This window comes from Salvelinus alpinus, chromosome 4 (genome assembly GCF_045679555.1).
Source record: "Salvelinus alpinus chromosome 4, SLU_Salpinus.1, whole genome shotgun sequence".
Taxonomy (NCBI): domain Eukaryota; kingdom Metazoa; phylum Chordata; class Actinopteri; order Salmoniformes; family Salmonidae; genus Salvelinus; species Salvelinus alpinus.
In genome coordinates this window covers 44,011,365-44,033,502 of record NC_092089.1, presented here as the reverse complement: position 1 = coordinate 44,033,502, position 22,138 = coordinate 44,011,365, and the positions used below count along the sequence as shown (strand labels likewise).

General features: G+C 48.1%; 1 protein-coding gene across 1 annotated transcript in view; it reads right to left on the bottom strand.

The window, feature by feature from the left end:
* LOC139573668 (neural-cadherin-like) overlaps positions 1-22,138 on the bottom strand; it is a 108,468-nt gene that overhangs the window by 49,002 nt on the left and 37,328 nt on the right. The window contains exons 2-5 of the mRNA XM_071397396.1: positions 14,238-14,426; positions 12,984-13,209; positions 11,810-12,014; positions 2,950-3,061 (exon numbers count right to left, since the gene is read on the bottom strand). Of these exons, the coding sequence (XP_071253497.1) occupies positions 2,950-3,061; positions 11,810-12,014; positions 12,984-13,209; positions 14,238-14,426 (732 nt within the window). The remainder of the gene's footprint in view (positions 1-2,949; positions 3,062-11,809; positions 12,015-12,983; positions 13,210-14,237; positions 14,427-22,138) is intronic.

Genomic DNA, 22,138 nt, shown 5'->3' with positions numbered 1-22,138 from the left:
TCAACCCTCAGGGTGTCTGTCCACTAACCAAGCCTGGCTATCAACATCTCACACAGAGGGCATCACCCACTGTCTGTTACTGTCTGTCTGTTACTGTCTGTCTGTCTGTCTGTCTGTCTGTCTGTCTGTCTGTCTGTCTGTCTGTCTGTCTGTCTGTCTGTCTGTCTGTCTGTCTGTTACAGTGCCTTCGGAAAGTATACAGACCCCTTGACTTTTTCCACATTTTGTTACGTTACAGCCTTAATTCTAAAATGGATTAAAAAAAAAAAATCCTCAGTGATCTACACACAATACCCTATAATGACAAAGTGAAAACAGGTTTTTAGATTTTTTTGCAAATGAATTAAATAAAAAAAACAGAAATATCTTATTTACATAAGAATTCAGCCCCTTTGCTATGAGACTTGAAATTGAGCTCAGGTGCATCCTGTTTCCATTGATCATCCTTAAGATATTTCTACAACTTTTTTTTTTTGATTTTGATTTTAAATTTTATCCCCTTTTCTCCCCAATTTTCGTGGTATCCAATCGCTAGTAATTACTATCTTGTCTCATCGCTACAACTCCCGTACGGGCTCGGGAGAGACGAAGGTCGAAAGTCATGCGTCCTCCGAAGCACAACCCAACCAAGCCGCACTGCTTCTTAACACAGCGCGCCTCCAACCCGGAAGCCAGCCGCACCAATGTGTCGGAGGAAACACCGTGCACCCGCCCCCCTCAGTTAGCGCGCACTGCGCCCGGCCCGCCACAGGAGTCGCTGGAGCGCGATGAGACAAGGATATCCCTACCGGCCAAACCCTCCCTAACCCGGACGACGCTAAGCCAATTGTGCGTCGCCCCACGGACCTCCCGGTCGCGGCCGGCTGCGACAGAGCCTGGGCGCGAACCCAGACTCTGGTGGCGCAGCATAGCACTGCGATGCAGTGCTCTAGACCACTGCGCCACCCGGGAGGCCCTATTTCTACAACTTGATTGGAGTCCACCTGTGCTAAATTCAATTGATTGGACATGATTTGGAAAGGCCCACACCTGTCTATATAAGATCCCACAGTTGACAGTGCATGTCCGAGCAAAAACCAAGTCATGGGGTTGAAGGAATTGTCCGTAGAGCTCAGAGACAGGATTGTGTTGAGGCACTGATCTGGGGAAGGGTACTAAAACATGTATGCAGCACTGAAGGTCCCCAAGAACACAGTGGCCTCCATCATTCTTAAATGGAAGATGTTTGGAACCACCAAAACTCTTCTTAGAGTGGCTGCCTGGCCAAACTGAGCATTTGGGGGAGAAGGGCCTTGGTCAGGGAGGTGACCAAGAACTTGATGGTCACTCTGACAGAGCTCTAGAGTTCCTCTGTGGAGATGGGAGAACCTTCCAGAAGGACAACCATCTCTGCAGCACTCCACCAATCAGGCCTTTATGGTAGAGTGGCCAGACGGAAGCCACTCCTCAGTAAAAGGCACATGACAGCCCGCTTGGAGTTTGCCAAAAGGCACCTGAAGACTCGCAGACCATGAGAAACAAGATTGCTGGTCTGATGAAACCAAGATTGAACTCTTTGGCCTGAATGCCAAGCGTCACGTCTGGAGGAAACCTGGCACCATCCGTACGTTGAAGCATGGTGGTGGCAGCATCATGCTGTGTTTTTTTTTTCAGTGGTAGGGACTGGGAGACTAGTCAGGATCGAGGCAAAGATGAACAGAGCAAAGTACAGAGAGATCCTTGATGAAAACCTGCTCTAGAGCGCTCAGGACCTCCGACTGGGGTGAATGTTCACCTTCCAATAGGACAACGACCCTAAGTACACAGCCAAGACAACACAGGAGTGGCTTTGGGACAAGTCTCTGAATGTCCTTGAGTGGCCCAGCCAGAGCCCGTACTTGAACCTGATCGAATATCTCTGGAGAGACCTGAAATTAGCTGTGCAGCAACGCTCCCCATCCAACCTGACAGAGCTTGAGAGGATCTGCAGAGAAGAATGGGAGAAACTCCCCAAATACAGGTGTGCCAAGCTTGTAGCGTCAAACCCAAGAAGACTCAATATTGTAATCGCTGCTGAAGGTGCTTCAACAAACTACTGAGTAAAGGGTCTGAATACTCATGTAAATGTTATATTTCCGTTTTTTTTTATTTTTTATAAATTAGCAAAAATTGCTAAAATCCTGTTATGGGGTATTGTGTATAGATTGATGAGGGAAAAAAAACAATTTAGAATAAGGCTGTAACGTAACAAAACGTGGAAAAAGTAAAGGGGTCTGAATACTTTCTGAAGGCACTGTATACACTGTTACTGTATGTACTGTCTGTCTGTTATGTACTGTCTGTCTGTCTGTCTGTCTGTGTGTCTCTGTCTGTCTGTGTGTCTCTGTCTGTCTGTTATGTACTGTCTGTCTGTCTGTCTGTGTGTCTCTCTCTGTCTGTGTGTCTCTGTCTGTCTGTGTGCCTCTGTTTGTCTGTTATGTACTGTCTGTCTGTCTGTTATGTACTGTCTGTCTGTCTGTTATGTACTGTCTGTCTGTGTGTCTCTGTCTGTCTGTGTGTCTCTGTGTGTCTGTGTGTCTATGTGTGTGTGTCTCTGTTTGTGGGTCTCTGTCTGTGTGTCTCTCTGTCTGTGTGTCTGTGTGTGTCTGTGGGTCTCTGTGTGTGTGTCTCTGTTTGTGGGTCTCTGTCTGTGTGTCTCTCTGTCTGTGTGTCTGTGTGTGTCTGTGGGTCTCTGTCTGTGTGTCTCTCTGTCTGTGTGTCTGTGTGTGTCTGTGGGTCTCTGTCTGTGTGTCTCTCTGTCTGTGTGTCTGTGTGTGTCTGTGGGTCTCTGTCTGTGTGTCTCTCTGTCTGTGTGTCTGTGTGTGTCTGTGGGTCTCTGTCTGTGTGTCTGTCTGTCTGTGTGTCTGTGTGTGTGTCTCTACGTATGTTATGGACTTTATGTCCCACATAGAACCTCCACCGATGTCTCACCTTGTAGCAGTGATGTTCCAGGCGCGGTGGCTTCGGGAATGTTATCCCGGCTGTAAATGGAGTGGAGGAATTCTGGGGTGCAGTCATTCTCATCTGTGATGTGAACCACCACCTATAGGGAAGGTTAGAGGAGAAAGGGTTAACTTGGAGCGGCGATGGGCTGGTGTCTGTGGAAGTTCTTCTTTGTGTGAAGCTTTCAGATGACAGTCATTTACAAGATATGTGAATGTGTATGTGAGTGTTTGTGTGTATGTGTGTTTTCTCGGGCGTGTTGGCTGGGTTAATATAAATGTGCGTGGGAGGGCGAGGACCTAGTGGTAGTCAGGCACAGCTGCACCCCAACCCTCTGAGCCGCTCCCCGGCCAAGCGGAACACAACATCACACAAACGCTCACGCGTGCGCACGCAAACACACACACTCACTCTTACAGATGCATGCACACACATCTACACTGAATCTCTGTGCACACACACATCATTTTTTTATAGCTGTAAATATGACAGTCCTGAGGCGTAAGGAAGATAGAGAGATCCAAAGGAGAGAGAGATAATTAAGGGGGAAGAGAAAAAGAGAGAAAGAAAACCTAGGAAGATAGCGACAGAGAGAAAGAAAGGGGGGGGCAGAAAGAGGAAAAGATAGATAATGATGGGGCAGGATGGTGGTAGAGATTGAGTTAGAGAGATAGGTAGGGAAAGAGAGTGAGAGAGGTAAAGAGAGGCGGGGTAGTCCAGAGGTTCCCTGAGCAGTGTTAGTCATGCTGGATCCTCCCCCTCCAGTCTCCCACATGGGGGTGTTATCTCTGGGGACCAGATGTGCCAGGGGGTAGACTGCTGCTCCCCAGGGGAGAGAGGTGGGCACACAGAGCAGCCATGGCAGACAGGGGGCTGGAGAAGCCAGCGTGGGCCCCAGTATGGAACTATGACTAGGCTAACACACTCAACACACTCACATCAACTCCCACACTGTCAGTCTGAAATGAAGGAACTAACACAAACTTCATTGGAACTTTGAAAATGCAAAAACTCCAACACCATATTTGACAAACCTTCAAAATCTGAGGCAAATTGAAATCCTTTTTTTGTACTTTTACAGCTTTTAAGTTATATTCAATTGGTAGTTACAGTCTTGTCCCATCACTGCAACTCCCATACGGACTCGGGAGAGAGCGATACGTCCTCCGAAAAACGACCATGCCAAGGCCCGCTGCTTCTTAACACACTGCTCGCTTAACCCGGAAGCCAGTCGCACCAATGTGTAGGAGGAAACACCATTCAGCTAGTGACCGAAGTCAGCTTGCAGGCGCCCGGCCCGCCACAAGGAGTCGCTAGAGCGCGATGGGACAAGGAAATCCTGGTAGGCCAAACCCTCGTCTAACTCGGTGAACGCTGGGCAAATTGTACGCTACCTCATAGTTCTCCCGATCACGGCCGGTTGTGATACAGCCTGGGATCGAACCAGGGTCTGTAGTGATGCCTCTAGCACTGAGATGCAATGCCTTAGACTGCTGCTCCACTCGGGAGGCCACAAATAATTGAAATCCAAACTTGATGTCAATGCGAGACTAAGTGAAAATTCGACTTATGTGGAAGTTAGGATTCGCTCCAAAGACAACAACAACTCCAAACTCCAAACAATAAGGTTATGCTTGGCATCGATACACTGACACAAAATGTCTGACTCTTCCCCTAGTGCATCAATTCAATCAGACTGATTTAAAACAGAGAGCTGTCCATTCTTGCCACTATTTCTACGTTCTATCCTGTGGGTAACACTATGAAGCCCTCCCTCTCTCCACTCCTCCAAACCCGGCAGACTGGATCCCCCTCTCACTCATACCTAATCACCAACACTCCCTGGGAATCCCAATCCCTGTTAGAAAAACACCCTGTCTGTTAAGACCCTCTTGGAGAGCCGCCACACACCGTGAGCCTGGTCCAACAGGAGCCTGGTCTCATACTGCTGCCGTACTGTGTATGTGTGTGTGTTTGTGTGTGTGTTGTGTGTGCGTCTGTGTGCGTGGCAGAAAGTGAGAGTATTAGTGATACTAAGAGCTAGTACAAGTGCTTAAGGAAGATTAGGAGGAGAAGCTGGGAGCGGAGAGAGATGGGGAGGAGAGAGAGGGAAAGAGACATGGAACTCTATGGGATGCCTTCTCCTCTTCATACTCCTACCCAATGGGCTTGTATTAATGATAGCAGAGAGAGAGAGAAACAGAGGCAGAGAGAGACAGAGTGAGAGGAAAGACATAAAGAGAGGGAGAGAGAGCAAACGGATTGAGGTCTTGACCACAGACGGGGTGAGTTTTGGACAGAGGAAGGTGACCGTGACTGGTGCCCAGCTTATTGCCAGATTGCGGAGCCTGTTTATGTTGGTGTGTGTTGTGTCTGTACGTGTGCACTGTTACATCTGTGTTTAATGCATGTGTGTGTACATGCAAGAGTTTCTGTGTTTGTCTACTCACGTTGTACATGTTTGTTTGTGTGTGTGTGTTTGTGGTGCCAAAGCGTTCCTCTGTGTCCGGCACACGTTGGCCACAGTGTCCTGTCTGGTTGCCAGGCACACGTTGGCCACAGTGTCCTGCCTGGTTGCCAGGCACACGTTGGCCACAGTGTCCTGCATGGTTGCCAGGCACACGTTGGCCACAGGGTCCTGCCTGGTTGCCAAGTCCATCTAAACAACTCAATCAGTGGATGTGAGCATCTGACAAACAAAGATGGCCGCCCCGGGGGATTCCAATACGCCAGTTTCACAACAGCTTACCTCAACTGCCCTTGTGGGAATGGAAACTGAAGCCAAACAAGGGGTTAGGACACACCTGTTCTCATTTAGGTAAAAGGTTCTTTTTAAATCTGAGGGAGACGTCATACAATATGATGTTAATTGTAAAGCCTGAGATGATTATCTTCACATAATAGGATAGCAAAGATAAACAACCTTCTGAATAAATAAAAACAACAATTGTCTCTCTGTCTTTTTACCCAGAATCTCCATAGTCTTCACTGTATCTGCACTGAAGCTATTTCTATTTCCAAACTCGCCACTGAGGCCACAGTCCAATCACCTGAACAGAATCACCATGCTACACTGGCTGGCTCTCCATACTGTTGTTCTCCATTATGTGACCACGGCTGACTCTCCATACTGTTGTTCTCCATTATGTGACAACGGCTGACTCTCCATACTGTTGTTCTCCATTATGTGACCACGGCTGACTCTCCATACTGTTGTTCTCCATTATGTGACCACGGCTGACTCTCCATACTGTTGTTCTCCATTATGTGACCACGGCTGACTCTCCATACTGTTGTTCTCCATTATGTGACCATGGCTGACTCTCCGTACTGTTGTTCTCCATTATGTGACCACGGCTGGCTCTCCATACTGTTGTTCTCCATTATGTGACCACGGCTGACTCTCCATACTGTTGTTCTCCATTATGTGACCACGGCTGGCTCTCCACACTGTTGTTCTCCATTATGTGACCACGGCTGACTCTCCATACTGTTGTTCTCCATTATGTGACCATGGCTGACTCTCCATACTGTTGTTCTCCATTATGTGACCACGGCTGGCTCTCCATACTGTTGTTCTCCATTATGTGACCACGGCTGGCTCTCCATACTGTTGTTCTCCATTATGTGACCACGGCTGGCTCTCCATACTGTTGTTCTCCATTATGTGACCACGGCTGACTCTCCATACTGATAAGTTTGAAAATTAAAGCTAATTGACTGCGCCGAAAAGAGATGGCCGCCTCGCTTCGCGTTCCTTGGAAAATATGCAGTATTTTGTTTTTTTACGTGTTATTTCTTACATCGGTACCCCAGGTAATCTTAGGTTTCATTACATACAGTCGGGAGGAACTACTGAATATACGATTAACGTCAACTCATCATCGTTCCTACCAGGAATATGACTTTCCCGAAACGGATCCAGTGTTTTGCCTTCCACCCAATACAATGGATCTGATCCCAGCCGGCGACCCTGTGCGACGCCGAAAAAGGGGCAAACGAGGCGGTCTCGTGGTCAGGCTTCGGAGACGGGCACATCGCGCTCCACTCCCTAGCATACTACTCGCCAATGTCCAGTCTCTTGACAATAAGGTTGATGAAATCCGAGCACGGGTAGCATTCCAGAGAGACATCAGGGATTGCAACGTGCTCTGCTTCACGGAAACATGGCTAACTCAAGGGACGCTAACGGAGTCGGTGCAGCCAGCTGGTTTCTTCATGCATCGCGCCGACAGAAACAAACATCTTTCCGGTAAGAAGAGGGGCGGGGGGGTATGCCTTATGATTAACGAGAAGTGGTGTGATCATCATAACAACACACAGGAACTCAAGTCATTCTGTTCACCTGATCTAGAACTCCTCACAATCAAATGTCGACCGCATTATCTACCAAGGGAATTCTCTTCAATCATAATCACAGCCGTATATATTCCCCCCCAAGCAGACACATCGATGGCCCTGAACGAACTTTATCTGACTCTTTGTAAACTGGAAACCACACACCCTGAGGCTGCATTCATCGTAGCTGGGGATTTTAACAAGGCTAATCTAAAAACAAAACTCCCTAAATTCTATCAGCATATCGATTGTGCTACCAGGGCTGGAAAAACCCTAGACCATTGTTATACTAATTTCCGCGACGCTTATAAGGCCCTCCCCCGCCCCCCTTTCGGAAAAGCTGACCACGACTCCATTTTGTTGATTCCAGCCTACAAACAGAAACTCAAACAACAAGCTCCCGCGCTCAGGTCTGTTCAACGCTGGTCCGACCAATCTGAATCCACGCTTCAAGACTGCTTCGATCACGCGGATTGGAATATGTTCCGCATCGCGTCCAACAACAATATTGACGAATATGCTGATTCGGTGAGCGAGTTCATTAGGAAGTGCATTGACGATGTCGTACCCACAGCAACGATAAAAACATTCCCAAACCAGAAACCGTGGATTGACGGCAGCATTCGCGTGAAACTGAAAGCGCGAACCACTGCTTTTAACCAGGGCAAGGTGACCGGAAGCATGACCGAATACAAACAGTGTAGCTATTCTCTCCGCAAGGCAATCAAACAGGCTAAGTCTCAGTACAGAGACAAAATCGAGTCGCAATTCAACAGCTCAGACACAAGAGGTATGTGGCAGGGTCTACAGTCAATCACGGACTACAAAAAGAAAACCAGCCCCGTCGCGGACCAGGATGTCTTGCTCCCAGACAGGCTAAACAACTTTTTTGCCCGCTTTGAGGACAATACAGTGCCACTGACACGGCCCCCTACCAAAACCTGCGGGCTCTCCTTCACTGCAGCCGAGGTGAGTAAAACATTTAAACGTGTTAACCCTCGCAAGGCTGCAGGCCCAGACGGCATTCCCAGCCGCGTCCTCAGAGCATGCGCAGACCAGCTGGCTGGTGTGTTTACGGACATATTCAATCAATCCTTATCCCAGTCTGCTGTTCCCACATGCTTCAAGAGGGCCACCATTGTTCCTGTTCCCAAGAAAGCTAAGGTAACTGAGCTAAACGACTACCGCCCCGTAGCACTCACTTCCGTCATCATGAAGTGCTTTGAGAGACTAGTCAAGGACCATATCACCTCCACCCTACCGGACACCCTAGACCCACTCCAATTTGCTTACCGACCCAATAGGTCCACAGACGACGCAATCGCAACCACACTGCACACTGCCCTAACCCATCTGGACAAGAGGAATACCCATGTGAGAATGCTGTTCATCGATTACAGCTCAGCATTTAACACCATAGTACCCTCCAAACTCGTCATCAAGCTCGAGACCCTGGGTCTCGACCCCGCCCTGTGCAACTGGGTCCTGGACTTCCTGACGGGCCGCCCCCAGGTGGTGAGGGTAGGTAACAACATCTCCACCCCGCTGATCCTCAACACTGGGGCCCCACAAGGGTGCGTTCTGAGCCCTCTCCTGTACTCCCTGTTCACCCACGACTGCGTGGCCATGCACGCCTCCAACTCAATCATCAAGTTTGCGGATGACACTACAGTGGTAGGCTTGATTACCAACAACGACGAGACGGCCTACAGGGAGGAGGTGAGGGCCCTCGGAGTGTGGTGTCAGGAAAATAACCTCACACTCAACGTCAACAAAACAAAGGAGATGATTGTGGACTTCAGGAAACAGCAGAGGGAGCACCCCCCTATCCACATCGACGGGTCAGTAGTGGAGAAGGTGGAAAGTTTTAAGTTCCTCGGTGTACACATCACGGACAAACTGAATTGGTCCACCCACACAGACAGCGTTGTGAAGAAGGCGCAGCAGCGCCTCTTCAACCTCAGGAGGCTGAAGAAATTCGGCTTGTCACCAAAAGCACTCACAAACTTCTACAGATGCACAATCGAGAGCATCCTGTCGGGCTGTATCACCGCCTGGTACGGCAACTGCTCCGCCCACAACCGTAAGGCTCTCCAGAGGGTAGTGAGGTCTGCAGAACGCATCACCAGGGGCAAACTACCTGCCCTCCAGGACACCTACACCACCCGATGTCACAGGAAGGCCATAAAGATCATCAAGGACAACAACCACCCAAGCCACTGCCTGTTCACCCCGCTATCATCCAGAAGGCGAGGTCAGTACAGGTGCATCAAAGCAGGGACCGAGAGACTGAAAAACAGCTTCTATCTCAAGGCCATCAGACTGTTAAACAGCCACCACTAACATTTAGCGGCCGCTGCCAACATACTGACTCAACTCCAGCCACTTTAAAAATGAGAATTGATGGAAATTATGTAAAAATGTACCACTAGCCACTTTAAACAATGCCACTTAATACAATGTTTACATACCCTACATTACCCATCTCATATGTATATACTGTACTCTATATCATCTACTGCATCTTGCCATCTTTATGTAATACATGTACCACTAGCCACTTTAAGCTATGCCACTTTATGTTTACATACCCTACAGTACTCATCTCATATGTATATACCGTACTCTATACCATCTACTGCATCTGCCATGCCGTTCTGTACCACCACTCATTCATATATCTTTATGTACATATTCTTTATCCCTTTACACTTGTGTGTGTGTGTAAGGTAGTAGTTGTGGAATTGTTAGGTTAGATTACTGTTGGTTATTACTGCATTGTCGGAACTAGAAGCACAAGCATTTCGCTACACTCGCATTAACATCTGCTAACCATGTGTATGTGACTAATAAATTTGATTTGATTTGATTTTGATTTGATACTGTTGTTCTCCATTATGTGACCACGGCTGACTCTCCATACTGTTGTTCTCCATTATGTGACCATGGCTGACTCTCCACACTGTTGTTCTCCATTATGTGACCACGGCTGACTCTCCATACTGTTGTTCTCCATTATGTGACCATGGCTGACTCTCCACACTGTTGTTCTCCATTATGTGACCACGGCTGACTCTCCATACTGTTGTTCTCCATTATGTGACCACGGCTGGCTCTCCACACTGTTGTTCTCCATTATGTGACCACGGCTGACTCTCCATACTGTTGTTCTCCATTATGTGACCACGGCTGGCTCTCCACACTGTTGTTCTCCATTATGTGACCACGGCTGGCTCTCCATACTGTTGTTCTCCATTATGTGACCATGGCTGACTCTCCACACTGTTGTTCTCCATTATGTGACCATGGCTGACTCTCCACACTGTTGTTCTCCATTATGTGACCACGGCTGGCTCTCCACACTGTTGTTCTCCATTATGTGACCACGGATGGCTCTCCACACTGTTGTTCTCCATTATGTGACCACGGCTGGCTCTCCACACTGTTGTTCTCCATTATGTGACCACGGCTGACTCTCCATACTGTTGTTCTCCATTATGTGACCATGGCTGACTCTCCACACTGTTGTTCTCCATTATGTGACCACGGCTGGCTCTCCATACTGTTGTTCTCCATTATGTGACCACGGCTGGCTCTCCACACTGTTGTTCTCCATTATGTGACCATGGCTGACTCTCCATACTGTTGTTCTCCATTATGTGACCACGGCTGGCTCTCCACACTGTTGTTCTCCATTATGTGACCACGGCTGGCTCTCCATACTGTTGTTCTCCATTATGTGACCATGGCTGGCTCTCCATACTGTTGTTCTCCATTATGTGACCACGGCTGACTCTCCATACTGTTGTTCTCCATTATGTGACCACGGCTGGCTCTCCATACTGTTGTTCTCCATTATGTGACCACGGCTGACTCTCCACACTGTTGTTCTCCATTATGTGACCATGGCTGGCTCTCCATACTGTTGTTCTCCATTATGTGACCACGGCTGACTCTCCATACTGTTGTTCTCCATTATGTGACCACGGCTGGGGAGCAGCATAGTGGGGCAGGTTGGACGTTCTCTACTGCAGTTGACCAGGGCTATAGTTGATGTTTCCTCAAATGGGTCTATTCCCCATCAATTCTACTCCAACGGAAAGTACACACATACACACACACGCAGGCACACACACACCTTCAGAGCCACATGCACAGCTCATTCGAGTGAATTAGCCAAGCTGACTGGAGCGGGCCTAAGGGGAACTGGTGGATTCGTGAGGATGCCATTTGTGTGTATAAGCCAGCCATCTGGGTAGGAGCAGGTGTGTATAGAGGTGAGTGTGTACTGTTTATGTGTGTGTGTGTGTATGTGTGTATGTGTGTGTGTGTGTGTGTGTGTGTGTGTGTGTGTGTGTGTGTGTGTGTGTGTGTGTGTGTGTGTGTGCGTGCGTGCGTGCGTGCGTGCGTGCGTGCGTGCGTGCGTGCGTGCGTGCGTGCGTGCGTGCGTGTGTGTGTGTGTGTGTATGCGTGCATGTGTGTATGTGTGTGTATAGTTGCGTGTGTGTACCTCTGCCACACCGCTGAGGCCTGTGTCTGGCTCAGAGGCCCTGACTTGCAGTGTGTGGAGTGTGTGTCCACTCTCAAAGTCCACTGTCCGGGTGAGGCTGACAGCTCCACTCTCCTGGTTGACACTGAACAGGTTGCCAGGGTTCACCAGCAGCATGTAGGACAGAGTCTTCCTCTGGAAGGAGATGGCCCCCACCATCGCCACACTGCAGGGGGAAACAGGAACAGGATGTCATAAGGAGATACAGTATACAGGAAGTGATGTCATCGGGAGACGCATTAGACAGGATGTGATGTCATAAGGAGACACATTCACGAATGAAATAGATCTCCAGGGAGCAAGAAATTATCCATCTTCAGTCTGATATCATCACTCTCATTCATAGCATCTTTATTTTGTGGTTTTCTGGATTAAGACACACACACTTGCACCTACCACACCCACGCAAATAGGCACATGCACGCTCATGCACCGACACACACACACACAGTGTAGAGGGTGGGCAGGAGATGAATACATTGTGCTCCAGTCACCAGAGGCCTGAGGAGGCAGGTTCAGACACACACTTTGCCCTTCATGTTTATCCTAAAATTTATTTTAATACATATTTGAATTAGCCACACTTTCATATTCTGAGCGCCGGGACAAAATGATGCATCTGCGTCCCTCCTTCACCCCCACCTTCATAACCCCCCCTCCCAACACATGACACATAATGCAGAGGAATCATCCACGTTCACACAATCCTTTGGCTTCCCCTCTAATGAGCAGCAGAGGCGGCACACACACACAAAAACACACACACACAAACACTCACACACACACCCACATAACAAGCACAATACACAAGCAAAAATACATGTACACAGACATATGCAGAACACACGCATTCATTGGTTCACTGATGCACTTACCCCTCCTCCCTCATTGTGAAATGCATGGTGCACCCTGTCCTTTCCCTCATCCTTTCCCTCATCCTATTCCTGACCCACATCCAGCAGTTATTCCTGTCCAATGTCACCTGTAAAACCCTAGTTCATTCACCTTCCTAGTAATCTCCAATCACAGCCTATTCCCCATATAGTGCACTAGGTGGCTCTGGTCAAAAGTAGTCCATAATATGGGTAATTGGGATTAGCCCATTCCAATCTCTCCAAACCCAGGGTGTACTCACGCTTGGCCCACGGGCGTGTTCTCTGGGACAGTCAGGGTGTAGGAGGCGTTGGTGAACTGTGGGGGGCGGAACCCTGCCAGAATAGCCACTGTTGCAGGGGGACCCTTCCTGCCCTGCGTGTCAACCACCTGCACCCTCAGCATGTACTCCCTGCTGGGGGTCAGGGGTCGGCCGGTGGTCCTGACCTCCCCAGAGCTACGGTCCACCTCAAACGAATCCTCGCCACCTAGTTACGGGATATAAACAACACGTATAAACACACAGACACACATGGTTCTTCCAAGTGACTCAAAGGTTTTCTTGAAGGGATAGTTGACCCCCAAATTAAAGTTGTTCTGTGTTTTCACACCTCAACACACAGCTTGCCCCGGGGCCTTATAGACAATCATGTGAGTGATATCATGTAGCGGAGACAGCTGTGCAGAAATGGACATCCCTAAGACATTGCTGATTTCTTGGGCTGGGGGGCTGGTGTGTGTGTTTATTTGTGTATAGAGATGGGGGTAGAGGACCCTTCTGCCAGCTGGGGCTGTGTGTGTGCGGTGTGTGTGTGTGCGGTGTATGTGTGTTATCGGGTTAACATCCAGCCTCTGATCTTTCTCTGAGGAGAACAGGATGACAGGGTCATCTTCATCCATGTCCCCCTGGGCAGCAGCATCAACAAAAGAGAAAGAGAGAGAAGAGGAGGAGGAGGAAGAGAGAGAGAGAGAAGAGGAGGAGGAGGAAGAGGAGGAAGAGAGAGAGAGAGAAGAGGAGGAGGAGGAAGAGAAATAAAAAGAAGAGGGGGAGGAGGAGGAAGAGAGAGAGAGAGAGAGAAGAGGAGGAAGAGAGAAGAGGAGGAGGAGGAAGAGAGAGAGGAATAGGAGGAGGAAGAGAAAGAGAGAGAAGAGGAGGAGGAAGAGAGAGAGGAATAGGAGGAACAAAGCTGCTGGTAACCAGGGACATGTAGCTAATCACAGCTGCATTGTTCCTGTCACTCACTTCTTTTGGATTTTTCATTATTTAATTTTTGTATTTTATTCAATCTATATCTATTTTATTTTTTCTTTGTTATAATTTATTGTACATTATCGCTGTCTTAGGGATGTCCAACACCTAGTACCCTAAAAATAGAACACTTGCATGTCATCCTTTCATTAAATGCTTTTATCTCATCAGAGTTCAGCTACCTAATCTAATCAAATGTAATGTAAAATGGACACTATTTAAACGTTGTATCAATTCAATCACAATGTTGATCGACATTTCACTCACCGTCCAGTAGCAGGAAGTGGGCGTTTCCTATTGTGCCGTCTCGTTGGCGGGCGGTGAGGCGGTAGACCACAGAGCCTGGTGCGGCGTCAGGTCCCACTGCACCCAGGTAGGGCTGAGGGAACATGCCCCACTGCAGGTCTGCCAGGGTGGGCACACTCAGGCTCAGCCTGCAGAGGTACCACTCATCACCTACAGACACAGAAAAGATAAAGAGATTAAGGGTCAGGGTCAAACGTTAGAGATACCAGTTGGTACAGTCAGGGGGACGTGGAATCACTACTAAGTGCATTCTGGGAAAGTGGAGGACTAGTGTCTGCTGAAGCTCCTAATCCTTTGATTATGATGTCATTGGATCTGAGTCCTCCTTTTAGCCAAAAACAAACCATGTCTGTGCCACTTCCCACCATTGGGCATTGACTTTTCCAAACACATCCATCCATCTGTCCCTTTCAAAGTGTTTGCGATCCCTGGCACAATCTCCTTAATCTTATTTGCCTCTCAAAATCAATTTCTCAACAATCCACTGGTGTCACTTCCCCCCCTGACGGCAGCCACAGCTCTTGGATGACGCTGGACCCATTCTCTGGGTGGAGACAAATGGCCAGATGCAACAAGGCTGATAGGTTCCCTGTTTCCATCCCAGGCTGAGGCTCTCCCTCCCTCGTCTGTTTCCTCGCTAGCAGCTATCTGCTGTCTGAGACTGTCGCTTCCCCCGAGGCCTTAGCAGTCAGTGAAAAGAATGACATTTTCTTTACAAACCCATCACCCTCTCTTTCTATCGCTCTTCACACGAGCATGTTTCCTACAAAACACACTGTCTGATAGCACACAGAGAGGGAGAGAGAGAGAGAGAGAAAAGGGGAGAAATAGGGAGAGAGGAAAGAGGTGGGGAAGGGCAGAAAGCAAGCAAGTGCTCTCAGAAGGCATTCAGAAGTTCAGAAAAGAATCAGAGAAGGGGACTCCAGGCAAACAGACGCTGTGTGTTGTTGCTGCTTGTCGTCTGGTTTTGGGAGAGTTTTGTTTTGTCTGCAGACTTGTGCTTCGTGTTGTTTGCAATGTCTGGCGCGAAGGAGAGACAACAGCAAATAAGAGGGAACTTCACATCTGAGGGACGCAGGGAAGCGGCGGGTAAAACGAGAGGGAGAAGAAAAGAGGAAGAGGGGAGGAAGACACAGGGGAGGGTGGAAGCCTTCTTGACAGGTCTTTTCAGCACAAGGCTCTAGATTCCTGTATTGCTATTTTGTAATTCAGTGGATGGACGTGGTTGTTTTGTTTGGCGCTGTTAGGCTTATACAGCAGTTGGCTATGTATGAATTCCTCCACAGCCATTAATGACTCTTCATAATGATAGCGGTGTCTTGATCCTTGGTCCACGCAACTGAGCACACACTAAGTACATGCCAAACACACGCATATATATACATAAATGCATACAAATGGCCGACTTAGGGTTGGCTCAGTGGGCTTTAACCATTAAACCGTGCCTGGGGGTCAAAAAGCAAGGGATGAGGAGAGATATAGGAGAGTTGAACACAAGAGTGTCAGTGTCATGACCATGGGAATGATCACTACCTGTACATAAACTGCTCACAGAGGAGAGATGAATCTCTTACAGTACGTACATCCACCACAGATCTCTCTCTCTCTCTCTCTCTCTCTCTCTCTCTCTCTCTCTCTCTCTCTCTCTCTCTCTCTCTCTCTCTCTCTCTCTCTCTCTCTCTCTCTGCTTCATCTGTCACCAGGGCCATCCATGTCTCTCTCTCTCCTTCTCTTCCCTCTTTTCTCCACCAAACTAGCAGAACTAAAAGGCAGCCAACAGATCCACCTCGTCAGTGTTCTGTGAGAGTGGATCAGTCGACAAAGCGGGCAAAGCTCCACACGTGTCTGTTACCGCCTTTCTAATCCTCGTAAGATCCGATGGTAACCAGGCAAAATCGCCCCAGATATGATACACACCCGCCGTATTAATAGCCCAGTGACACTCGTCTGAGTCCACCCAAAGCTGTCTCCTCATTTGAATATTAATTTGAACGATGTCACGGATTGTTATGCAAATCCGGGAATAAAAGGGGAAAATTGTGTTTGTCTTCTTCCCCCTGATTTGATACACAGTGAATTAGAGATGTAGTCGTGCAAAAGAGGCCAGTATTGACGGAGCGAGAATGAGATTGCATTCAAGTGGTCTTTATGTGTCTGACATCAGATGAAGAGGACACATTTGAGTGGGGCACAATTTGTGTCAGTACATTGACAGTGTTGTCCAATAACAGCCGACCAAAATGATATGAGGCTTCAACTGAAGGAGAAGTAATGACGGAATGGGGAAGATTCTTTCAGATCTCCATGAAGACCCAACGTAAGGGAGGGGCTAGTTGTCCTTTAACCATTACATTAAATAAAGAGGGTGATAGAGAGAGGGGACACCCATCCCATTTCCCCAAGCCCCCAGGACCCTCTTGGCCCCTCTTGGACCCTAGTGATCCCTCTCTGACCTGACAGAGATGGTGTGTGGTGTCTGGTGGCGTGATGCCGCTAGAACACACACCTGTGAGAGGACTGGAGGGAGATCAGCGGTACCACTGTTACCTGAGACCACCTGAGGTACAATACAGAGGGTAAGAGTCATGCAGCTGAGCTAGGATTACACACACATACACACTGTTTGGTACATACACACAGATTTGTACTCCCACAACGCCCCTGGGGAGGTCACATAGGTGTGTGTGTGTTTGTGTGAATGACAGCGTGGGATGTGTCGCCTTGGTGACTCACAGAGCGCAGGTGTTCCCATGAGTCCAGTCTCCGTGGCAGCAAGTTAAGTCTTTGTGACATTTGAACACACACGCATGCAGGCATCTCACGTAATTGCCTGTCCTTGCTGGCCTGGCAGGGATTTGACACTGTGTGTGTGTGTGTGTATGTGTGTGTGTGTGTGTGTGTGTGTGCGTGCGTGCGTGCGTGTGTGTGTGTGCGTGTGTGTGTGTGTGTCAGAATCTAAAAAGAGTCTCCCTTTCATGCACGATTAACTACTCAATGATGTGGATCTCACTTTTGTTTTAATGACATGCATAATTACGTTTCAAATCAAGAGCTTTTGTCTCCTCTAAAACCATGTGATGCACAGTGAAATTCTTTAAGAGGAGACCAGTGTAAGGAGGAGAGAGAGAGAGAGAGAGAGAGAGAGAGAGAGAGATAAAAAAAATTGAGGGACAGAGGGAAAAGAGAGAGAGAGAGAGAGAGAGAGAGAGAGAGAGAGAGGGAGAGATGCTCAACGTGTGAGAGAAACCACAGAGCAACTTGCAACATCCTCTATACTTATATTACAGCTAGTTAGTGGATCATTGGCTGTGTCAATATTAGACCATCAAAAGAGACTGTCACCAAATCTTCAAAAAGGTGGGGTATAGTGGCCATTGGGTAGCTACTGAGAGGAATATTATGAGGGAGGAGAGTCATTGAGGGACAAACCCCCTCTGTTGTAGGAGCTGGGAACCCTGCTCCCCATCTGCTCCCTGGAATCCAGCGGACTGAGGCGTTATGCATCCTAATTAATGATCTTCTAGACTGGCCCACTTTCCCCCCTGCATGCACACACCATTTTTTAAAAACCTGATGGGTGGGGCAGAAAGAGAGGAGGAGGGAGGGAGGGAGGGAGGGAGGGAGGGAGGGAGGGAGGGAGGGAGGGAGGGAGGGAGGGATGAGAAGATAGAAGTCAAGAGAGATGAGAGATAACAACATAGAAAGGGGAGAATGGATGGAAAAGGGAAATCATTATATTCACTCCCCTGTGTTCACTTAACACAGACAGCCTGATCTCACTGTGGACGTCCCCTGGTATTTCTGGTACCTAAAGTGGACAGAGTAATAGGACAGCCCTACTGTACTGCTACCATCACTCCCCTCATTTCTCAAATCCTCCTCTCATTTCTCCACATTTCACCCTTGGTTGACTTTTACTGCCCAAACCTAATGATATTCCAAACGCTCAACTGGTTTAACAGCTAAGCAACCAATCTGATGATGTAAATGCATGTAAATGCAATACTCCATGAAATACAAGAGACAGACAGCAGGAATAAGTTATTCTATTTTCTCCCCTGACAAAGCCACAAACAAACAGGCATTGAGAAACATGAGGGGAAAATGAATACATTTCAGCCACAGACAGAACTGTGCAGTGTGTGTGTGTGTGTGTGTGTGTGTGGGGGGGGTGTGTGTGTGTTTTCTGATAAGCCCTGAGGCTGTGTGTGGATGGAGCCCTCCCCACTACACACTCATCCACACACAGACAATCAACTGCAGAGGAGACATAGCTGCTCATGTATGTCCCTGCATGTCCTGTGGAGTGACAACGTTCCATCACATGACCCCACCCTCTCTCTTACTCCTCCTGGACTCTGGTCTCCCAGCACCTCGTGAACACATTAGATCCTAACTAACTACCACAACCAATAGCCACCCGTGTCATGCCTGTCTCTCTGGAATGAGAGGCCCACAGGGGGCTGCCCCCTCCTTGCCTGACCACAAATGTAGTATTTCACCACTCGAGGTCCCTGGTCGCCCGTGAGTAAGTGAGCGAGCAAGTCCTCACAGTCGACACATCACGGAAACTCAATTAGAGCCATTCTGTGGTCGGGTGTGCATGGGGAATGGAGGGTTAGGGGAGGAACAGGGGTTATAATGGGGTTTTAGTAACCTCCTAGCTACACTAATAACGTTCTCCACTCCACCCAGACCACCGTCAAAATACACTCACCTTACTGTGAGGTGAACGCAGAGTATGTGTGTGACCTCTCAAGGTGAGTTATCAACAACAAGAGCCTCAGTCTGCTTCTACATGGGGTGTGTCTCCGTCAGTGGAGGCTGGTGGGAGGAGCTATAGGAGGACGGGCTCATTGTAATGGCTGGAATGGATCAGACTCAAATATGTGGTTTTCATATGTTCTATGCTTTTGATACCATTCCATGATTCCATTCCAGCCATTACAATGAGCCCATCCTCCTATAGCTCCTCCCACCAGCCTCCTCTGGTCTCCATAGTCTAAAATGGCCTCCTCTCGGAGTTGATTTTCTGCATAACTCTGGTGCGGTTGGTGGTTGACTCGGTGGGCATGTTGTCTCCCTCCCACCGGCATCACTGGCCCACTGAGTCAGCCACAGCTATGACTCCTCACCAGATGGCACCATGTGGCGGGGAACATAAGAGCAATCAAACAAGACGCCTCTACACCAACTGTTTACATCAACTAACCATCTTATAATCTCTATCTCTTATTTCCCCACAGGTCGATACGGTACATTCTCTTTTCTCATATCCAGTATTCATTAGCAAGTAGGGAAATGTACAGTGTCACAGGGGGTCATTTGCTTCAGCACACTCACTGTGCTCGTAGTCTTCCTAGTAAGCACTGCTCATCCTCACTGCGGAGTATAGATTGCTTCCCCCCACCAACGACACTGGGATCGTCTGAACTCTCCCAACTCTATATGCGGCTGGCGTCGGCGCGGTAGAAGACAGAATCTGGGTGGATAAGCCAGATCCAGGGGTTTGATTTTCCCAATAACTCCTAGGAATGGAATCAATCGCTCCAGAGGAGTGGAGAGGCTGGATCCAAAGCCGGAGTGAAAACCAAGCTCTCTGTCTTTGATGGCAGAGTGGAAAACAGTTGGATTTATTTATCTGATCCCCAATCTCGATGCTGTGTGAGCGGGGGTCTGCGAGGGAGGATTGGAGAAGGCCATCATGGGAAATTGGGTCAAAGGCCAAAGCCTGTCTGTGGAGCAGTGGTATGATGATACAATCGTGGCTTGTGCGCATGCACACGCACACACACACACACACACACACACACACACACACACACACACACACACACACACACACACACACACACACACACACACACACACACACACACACACACACACACACACACAAACTACTACTTCTATTCAGAGGCAAATCCACTCGTCTTGCCAACCAAATCCCCCCTAAACACTCACATACAGTATACATTCACATGAAGTCCCTGCCAGTGGAAGGGCAGTGACTATAGTTATTAAATGTCCTTGGGGAACTTTTCAATGCTGTCAGACTTCTAGTCATGAGGATTTTACAGTTGAATTCATTCTCCTTTAGTTTGTGTGGTTGAGTGTATGAGGTACAGCTGCTGTAATCTCAACCGCCATAAGAGAAGTTTGTGATGGTGAGACTACTTCTGCGAGAGTTACGCCCAGAGATAAAATGAGAGAAGAAAGGAGAGAACATGAAAGAGTGGATAAAGCAACGCAAGGCTCAGTATTCCAAACTGTATTTTATCAAAAGTATTTCAAAGTCACCTCAGAGAGAGAGAAAATCTAAGAGAGAGACAGAGAGAGAGAATGTCTGAGAGTGTGTGTGTGGGAGAGAGAGAGTAAGAGAGAGACAGAGACAGAGAGACAGCGAGAGAGAGAGAAAGACAGAGAGACAAAGAGAAAGAGAGAGTGTGTGGGAGAGAGAGAGAAAGACAGAGAGACAGAGAGAGAGACAGACAGAGAGAGAGAGAGAGAGACAGGAGAGAGAGAGAAAGAGAAACAGAGGTCAAGAGAGAACAACGACAGAGGGGTAGCTCTCAGAAGGTTTTCACTCATCTAACACTCATTCTTTCTTTTATGTCTTAAATCGCTCTCTACCCTTACCACCATACCTCAATAATTCAACTTTTACATCTACTGAAAAACCGACACATGCAGACTCTCACAAGCTGTGAAAGAAAATACATTGTGATCTAAAACATGGAAACTGTTGGTTAAATTATGAATATCTGAGGACTTTTGTCAGAGACATAAAAAAATAAAACAGTACATTTTTTATGTGGCAACTCATTCGTTATTGATGTGTTATGTCAAGATATTTCTCTGTAGAAACTGACAATTGTGGAAGTGTGTTTAGTGAGGCGAGGCGTGTGTGTGTGTGTCTGCTTGTCGAGGGGTTATGTTGTATTTAATAGAATCAGCCATATAACTTTAAGTGAGCAACACAATCACATTTCATGTAGGCATTCACAGGTCCAATTTCAGTTGATTATCTCACTGTGTCAATGTCAACGTCAGCAGGAGGGTGTGAACAGCTGAACCCAGACCTGCCTATAGGATTTGGATCTGCCACAGCTGCCTACTGTCTTCAATCACCTGACATCTACACCAACCATGGGTGACAGACAGACCGATACACATACAGTGCTGTACATACACACACACACACAAAGAGGTGTTACTGCAAACAAACACACACACACTTACACAGATGTAGCGCTGATGGGCAAACACAAACACCTCAGGTGACATGGGGTTGAAAAGAACACAATGTGTGTGTGTGTGTGTGTGTGTGTGTGTGTGTGTGTGTGTGTGTGTGTGTGTGTGTGTGTGTGTGTGTGTGTGTGTGTGTGTGTGTGTGTGTGTGTGTGTGTGTGTGTGTGTGTGTGTGTGTGTGTGTGTGTGTTCTGGTCAGGCACTGGTGGACAGGGACAGAAAGGGGAGGCAAACTCCCTGACCCTGAGCATCTCATAGACTGCAAGAACACCACACTAGACAGCTAGCGACTTGCGTGTGCCAGCTGCCTTGAGTTGTGTGTGCCTGTGTGTGTCTCGCTCTGGTTGTCTGAGTGTGTTTGTGTGTGTCTGATTTCTTCACTTTCTGATGAGACTCCCTCTACTGGAGCTCTGTGGTGTGTGTGTGTGTGTGTGTGTGTGTGTGTGTGTGTGTGTGTGTGTGTGTGTGTGTGTGTGTGTGTGTGTGTGTGTGTGTGTGTGTGTGTGTGTGTGTGTGTGTGTGAAAACTCTGATCCCTTATCAGCAACCATCATATGGATCAACAAAGAAACAACAACGAAAGAGGAAAAGCACTACTGAGCCTGGCTGTGT